Source organism: Pyrgilauda ruficollis, unplaced genomic scaffold (assembly GCF_017590135.1).
Source record: "Pyrgilauda ruficollis isolate IOZ18807 unplaced genomic scaffold, ASM1759013v1 scaffold2, whole genome shotgun sequence".
Taxonomy (NCBI): domain Eukaryota; kingdom Metazoa; phylum Chordata; class Aves; order Passeriformes; family Passeridae; genus Pyrgilauda; species Pyrgilauda ruficollis.
In genome coordinates this window covers 27,977,877-27,985,700 of record NW_024519206.1, presented here as the reverse complement: position 1 = coordinate 27,985,700, position 7,824 = coordinate 27,977,877, and the positions used below count along the sequence as shown (strand labels likewise).

At 39.5% G+C, this 7,824-nt stretch overlaps 1 protein-coding gene across 1 annotated transcript in view; it reads right to left on the bottom strand.

Moving 5' to 3' along the window:
- Nucleotides 1–2,597: 2,597 nt before the first annotated feature.
- SUSD5 (sushi domain containing 5) overlaps nt 2,598–7,824 on the bottom strand; it is a 38,400-nt gene continuing 33,173 nt past the window's right edge. The window contains exon 5 of the mRNA XM_041466789.1: nt 2,598–3,877. Coding sequence (XP_041322723.1) covers nt 2,598–3,877 — 1,280 coding nt within the window. The remainder of the gene's footprint in view (nt 3,878–7,824) is intronic.

The window sequence follows — 7,824 nt, the reverse complement described above, 5'->3', positions numbered from 1 at the left end:
CATGCCGTTGGCAGTTTCAGCTTTGATTTCTAATTAATTCATCTCCTACTCTATTTTGACCTTATCGTGTTAAGATTTGTATTCATTGTATAATGTGTATATTGTTTGCCATTCCCATTATCTGTGATTAGCCAAGTTTCACACACAGAAGGAAGTCTAAGTCAAATGTATAATTGAAGAGCTGTTTATCCCCGTCTGTTTATTAGTTTTCCCAAACTCCCTGGTAAAGTGAATACTGTGGATACAAACAGATGATGCTGCAAAGGAGGATAAATGTTCTAAAGCAGAACTGGGCTGCCAGTCTAAGCTAAACACATTTTAGCTAATATTTTTAATATCAAGGTGTCTTCTACAAGAATTGTGAAAGTAACAAGGCCTATCATTTCTCCATAAACTTGTGGGCAAACTGGATAACTTACACAAAAACACATGCACACGCTTCCTTTCCTGGTGTTTTTGTAACTTGAGTTTTATTTAAATATCTCCAAAGCATTATGTTAATGTACACTTTCTTCTGGTTCATGAATAACAAATGTTTCTAAGTCTCAAATAAGATCCTTGTACAATTTGTGTTTGTAATTATATTTTGAGTCTCATCTTTACACATTCGGTTCTTGGGACAAATAGAATTGGCTTTTCATTTAGAATGATGCTACATGGAACTGTAACACCTACTTGTACCTTTCAGTTAAGCAATATTTTTAATGGATGTTCCTGTGTTTATTTTTCAGCATATTTCCATGGGATTACAGATGATGTGTTTTGGCTGAGTTAACAGTCTCCATAAAGTTTCTTGGTGTGAAATCCATTGTTGGGTTTTTCTTTTTTAACTGGTTTTAAAAAATAGTTTACAACAGAAATTTGGAGTTATTTCATAGTGTAGAATGCATTAAAAGCATAAAGTCATGCATATGTCAGAGACATATTTACAAATCTATACAGTTTCTGTCATTTTTATTTACTGTGGCTCTTGCCAGGCAACAAGATTTAACTCTTATCCCTCTGGGGTCAAAATCTTCACGATAACCCATAGCCATTGTCTAAAAATGCTTTTTTTTTTTGCTTACCAGCCCTGAGATTGATGGCTGCATGTAAGATGGGCCCAGTTCTGCACTCCATTTCATAAAGCCTACCTTCCATGGAGTTAGAGGCAATTACCACTGCGATTCAAGCCAGAGCATGGAATGAACTCCACCCAGGCACCTTTTCTTGCTCCTTGACTAAGGCTGAATGGCAGATGAATTTATTTCTGACCTGCAGATTATTCACAGTTGCCAGACTTCCTCTTGTTCATTCAGAAATGTAAGGAAGAACTCATACTAAACTCACATGAGCTATGCTAAGGGATTCTAGAAAGCATGTTCCCCTCTCTTCCTGTTTATTTTAAGAACTGTTGGAGACGGAATGTGCTGTTGGAAAAGCCTCAGTGCTTTTACACCAACACCCAGTCTAAAAGCTCAATGCATTTTATCAACTAGATGCAACTTATTTCTTCCCAGGTCTGCTTTATCTTTCAAGCCACAATAAGCAGTATGCAAAAGGGCTGCCCATCTTCCAGAGCAAATGTCCACCCCTCCAGCCAATGCAAGAGCAGAATGGTGAAAAATCAGTCCTTCCACAGAGTTCACATGGCAAAAGTATTACACATGGCTTCAGCTGCCAGAGGTACTAGTGGCTGTGAATTAAAGTTCAGTATATTGGTCAGTCAATATTGTGTTCAGAAAGCAGCCGATTTTATATAAGGTTCCCCTGGAAAGTGCTTTATCCGTGTTTGGCTCTGTAATGAGAGGCTACTCATCATATCACCTACATTCAAAGGTGCTCTGACTCCTCTCCTTCTCATGGTCAAGGAAGAATGGCACTTACAGTATTCTCTGAATTCCAGGGAAACATCATCATTTCTACAGGAAGATTAGTTATAAGAATGGCATTTCTTCACTAAGGCTAAAAGAACACCTTCCAGAAAAGTAGCATAACAATCCAACATTTGTGGCTTGTTAAATTCACAACATTGAAGAAAATGACCTTAGTAATCATTGCAATAGTATCCATTAAAGTCTGGTAGCAAATAGTTTTTCTTTTTAAGACACATCAGATAATAATTTGTTATGGTGGTTTATCCTGACCAGTTTGGGCAGGTTCTAAAAAAGGAACAAACACCAAGTGTGTGGTTGCTCCAAAAAAATCCTTTTTCCATTCTTCCCTCCTTCTTTTCCACTGAGAGCAGACCAAAGACGCCTGACCAGCCCTACCATTACATTATAACCAGGTAACACAGAAATTAATCAATTAATTTATTATTAATAGGAGTAAAATGTAAAAGCGGAACAAATTGAAGATGTACTACTGAGCACACTGTGTCCTGCTGGTGTCTCCAAAAGACCCTTGTGATAAAAATGTACAGATTCTTTAGCTCTGAAAAGTCAAATATGCTAGACTGCAATTTCAAAAGGATGAAATCTTTTCTGTCTTCTATGTTCTTCTAGCATTTTTTCTTCTTCTGCTTTCTGCACTGCTGGATTTTAGCATCCATGAGTCAAGTGATTCTTCTAGCATCAGTATGTTTTTTCTTCTGATCTCTGCCAAAAGGCCCCTGGTTAGACTTTCTGCATTTCGATGTGCTGGTGGTGGTAGTGGTGGTAACAGTGATGTCTGGGCTGACACCTTCCATTTAGTTTATAAACAGAATTCTTCTGCTGCCTTTTTTTGAAAAACCACACTGCCAGAACAGCTGCAACCAGTAACAAGCAGAGAAGAATCACTATTACTGCTATGATAGCGCCTTTACTGGACTTGGGACAATCCTCTCCTTCGCATGGCTCAGAAGTGGGGACGGGCTTTTCTCCAAGGCCCTGGGTGAGATTTTCTTGCTCAGCTAATTCCTGGGATGCTGTGTCAGTAATGATGTCTGGAGCCGGTGCAGTGGTTGCTACTTGTTCTGGGTAGGTAGTTGTGTCTCTTTGTTCTGTGTATGGAGTGTGATCGGAGGGGCTGGTGGTCACAGAGGTTTCTGACAAGGATGTTTTTGAGCTGCTGATGTCGAACAGGATCGTTGTAGTGGGCTCCTGAGTCACAGTTTCCAGAGATGTAGCTGGATGTTCCCACACCGCATCACCATAACCCCTGCTGACACTGAAGTTCTCCAGACCACTCACTGATGTAAGTGGCACTGCTGTCTCTTCAGCCCCTTCATCATCTACCACTGTTGTTGCTGCCACAATCTGTGTCTGACCTTCCTCTGGAGCTGGGCTGCCATTTTCCAATTTTCTTACCTCCACGTGATTTGGCTGGTCAGTTGTGAGGATGATGTCATCTTCTGTTCCCATCGAACCATCAACTTTATCACCCTCTTCATCATCCTCTACCACCTCTTGTGTTACTGGATATCCATCTAACCACGACTCATCAGTGATGGCAACTGCATCCATCGCTGTCTTTGTATCATTAGTTGTGAGAATGGGTCCAATGGGGAAATCCTCACTGTCATAAAACATTTTAGTACCAGGTTCATCATAGACTGTCTTCACACCAATGCGGTTATCACCTTCAGAAAACTGTACTTTAGTGGAATCGTCTGTCTCTTTCTCTGATTCAGGCTCACTGAAAGTTTCTGATGGAAACCAAAACAAGTTTTTTTGGCTGAGGAGAGACACGGGGGACTCAGTTGGTGCCTTGCTTCCTTTTTCAGAAATGTCTGTGTGCTGAGTAACCCCATTGGTACTTCCAGTTCTTCCTTCCTCTGAAGTTTTACTGTAGGAAAGCTGTATTTGCTCCTGCTCAATTTCCTCTCTGCCATTGCCATGGTCATTCTCGGCAACAGGTATTGATCTGTCATCGGGAAAGTTATCTTCATAGTCAATGTGTGCCTCTGTTTCATCTAGAAAAATTTTAAAAAAACCTCATAAGCCAACATTTCATTCTCTGTCAAAGCACGGAGCTAATTTATTACAAGAATCCAAGAAGAAAAGTGCAATGCAAAGTGTCTTCTAGGCAGTATTTTTTATTTTGTGTAACTGTTTATTTGGAAAGAGTATGGTCCTTGAGCTGATACTCAATTTCAAGGTTTTTTTTTTTAAATCACAATAGGTGTCAATGCTAACTGCTAGTGTCTTACCTTTCCAGATTTAAAAATGAATATAAATAACTCAGTGTCTGCAGTTAGAGGACTTCTTTTGCTTATTGTTTTCTCAAACCTTTTCTTTCCCTAGTATGACTCTTTGCAAGATTTGAGGAAAAAATTTCATCCTATTCAAGCAAGAAATGTGTGTGGAGAGAAAGATATAGCAAAAAATTAATCACTTACTAATTGGTAATTTTAAAAAAATACCCCAGACAAAACTAGAAGTTTTAGAGCGACTTCATCCCTTTTGAGCCAGATGATTTTAAAGAATTATGTTCAGTACCTTATGCTCAAGATATCAAGGCACGTTCTTATCAGTTCTTATCAGTATACTGCTTTTCTTCAAGGACTTTGGTGTTACAGTGGTACAATGCCTGGGGCCAGAGCAGTATTTCTTATTCCATAAGAGCTCTTCAGAGCTGACTGAGGCAGACTCCACCACCAAGGCTGACACTGCGTTCTGCTTGTTTTCATCTGAAGAAAGCAAGATGCACCCTGCAAGGCTAGAAAACTCTGTCCCAAACACTTGAAGCCTAACTCCTAGTTAACATGATAATCCTATCTGTCAGTAATCAACTCTCAGGCTTCCAATTTTAAGGAATTAAATATTGCCATGGAGAAAAGAGAAAAAAAAAAAGAACACAGAACAAAATTGGTAAAAAACCCTGAGTGCAGCAGAGGGGTAGATTCATTACAAAAGTTGAGTTTGATTTAGAAATACTCAACAGACCTACCACTGACAGCAAAGTAGACTTGACTCAAAGCAAAAAGCTAAATGTTCTTGAATTTGAATGGAATAGTGCATTGTACTTGAACTTTCTTCCACTATTCTAAAGCCTTAGCTCAGTGAAAAATTTTCCAAACTAGACAGGGTGGTTGATTTTCAGTTCACACAAGTTTTATTCCATAGAAAGTTGATGTAATTTCTGAGATTTATGCTGGCATTAAAAGTCATAAAAAATAGTGCCTTGGGATGTGGAAAATAAACTGAATCATGGTGAGAATTTTTCTTTTTAAGAGGGTGTTTAGTCTTTTATGAAGACAGTGAAGCAATAGACCTGGCATGACATGGGAAACAAGAAATTAATAAGAGAACCTGTTTTACAGATCACTGCATTTGTAAACCCTTATCTTTTTTGCCTTTTTACAGTCAACCAATTTTGAATTACATTTTCATCTGGGGCCCACCTCAATTTCCGCCTGAGTCACATTCTCCTTGGAGACTGCTTCCCAGACTTCTGGCAGAGCCATATTTGGTCTACTCTTAAGAAAGATTAGGAATATTGTCAAACCAGTCTGACCAAAACCACTTAGCAGTGATACAGCTCACACCAGCTCACTTTTTGCCAGAACAGCTTAAGCCAGGTGCCAAAACAGAATGAGCATTAGCAAAAGGTATTTTCCTTGGAACAGCATCTGGGTCTACCAGAAACCAAAGCAGTTATGCTAAGGAAACCCAAATGTGTGTCCCAAATAGCCTGCAGAGAGTTAATGCCTCTGTGAAAGCTATCATGCTGGAGAGCTGGATGTTCTTAGCAGGTCCTCTCCTCTCACAGGAAGTGCCAACAACAGACCTCTCTTCTTCCTGGTCCCAGTGTTGTCATCTGCTTGTGTAATCCTCTAGATCCTCCCCATCCTCTCCAAAGCAAGAAAAAACTTCTGTCTTGTTCGAGGATGATTTAACAGGGAATAAAACTCTTAGAGTGGAAATCTTCCTGGGAGGACTCTCACTTTTCTAATACTATTTCCAATAGTATTTCAGACTTTTGCAAATGTATGGAGGATAACTCTGAATTCCAAGGCACTTTAGCAACATATTCATGAAGCTCTGCATGGCACTCTCCATCACAATGCAGCACTTCTACTAAGTGTCAAACATTAGCCTAACTTTGTCCTTTCTCTTGCTTTCACTTTAGAATTTTTCTGCCTGGCTGGCACTCTCTTTGCATGGAAATGGTGCCTCAAACTATTTTATCCTCTGGTCATCCAGACTCCTGCTAGAAGCTGATATCTGGCATGCCTGCTTCACTAAAGTTCAACATGTCTGAGGAGAGCCCATAGGTGTCTGTGGCATGTACATGAATGGAACATCACAATGTGAGAAGATACTGTTTACCAACCATTATGATCATGGTCCTATTTTTTTAATTGAATCATCACAACAGTCTGTCTTCACCTCTGTGTCTCTTGTAACCTCTATTTTTGCCACTCATTCACTTTCCACACTACGGTGATACAGCTGAGGTTCAAACAGTAATTTTTATGTTGTGGTGAGCAGGCACACACATCTGCAAACAAAAATTACATCCACGTGCTTGTGTTGTTTCCCCCAGACCTATTTTTTAGTTAGCAGTATAAATGGGCAGCTAGTATTCATCTCATGGACTAGTACCTTATGTGTGAATGGATCACTGGTGAATGCTTAACAACTGTAGTAACAAGCTTTTTAGAGATTTTGAAGTTCTTTCCCTTCAGTGTTTCTCCTGCCATGTGGTTTCAGTCCTCTAGGAGAAGGTCCTATGGAGGCACATCAGGAAAAAGCAAGAAAATGCAAGCCCCCAGTCTATCAGAACATATTAAAGGTCTGTTGAGCCATCAATCGAGTCTCCATCAAACATGCTGCCTTTGGGCATGATCCTGCCTGTAGAGAAATGAATTGCTGTTTTCTTAATGCAGAACTGGGGGAAGAAAAAGCCCATTGTAGTCTAAAGAGATCCTGAGATTGGACCTCATTATGCACTGCTCGTCACCACATAAGGGAGTCTTGTTCCCTCTCTCAATCAGATTGTGGCCCAAGTTGTAAAGCTGCTCGAACATCTTTTCATATTCAATCTCCCCTATTTGTAGAGTTTATAGCAGAGACTACAACATAACTAATGTTAGCTTATGGGATGCCAAAATGAAAGCAACTATTGAGCTCTCTAACCATCAAAGGAAATACAGACGCCCTTACTCTGGAGCTTTGATTTATACGATCCTGGATTGACTTACCCAGTAATAATACTCTATTCTTTCTTTCTGGGCCTCAGACCTTCAAATGGGACTTGGACTCAGTATTTGGTGACTCTGTGTTACCATGAAAATCTTTTAAGTCCACCACGATTTTTTGGGGTTAGATTGCACAATTTCTGCACTTCTTTTTGCTCACCTCCTCAGCACTTTCCCGAAATTTCCAGTTCCCTGAATTTTAGTGTTGGTACTGAAGAGCAACAACCAAACTAGATTCAGCTCCACCTCTTATCCAAGAAGTTGTAACCATCATTTATGCATATTTTTAAAACCACTAGCAATTGATTTTAAAGTGATTGCATCTTTCTTTTTACCTAAGTAGGTCTGGTTTTACAAAGAGCCAGCCCTGAAATTAATTTATCCAAGATCAAAATCTTTCTATATTTGGGCATTGTTACATCTTCTGGCAGACTCAAGGATCAGTGAGTTTTAATTCACTGTCTGAGGGATTACTGAGTCTGAAATGAACACATTGCAACAAGAGATACTGAAATGATACACTACCAAAAATGTGAAGCTCAGTTAAAAGGTAATATCCTTTTAATTATCAATTAATCCTTTTTAGGAAGCCTCCAGTCCTATAGAGCTTTCATCTCCTTCAGTTTTTGTTCCTAATGTGAAAACAGTAACCAAACATAGAGACAGGCAAAAACAAAGAGCCTGGTCTTCCATACTCTAGGATCAGTTTAATTTTT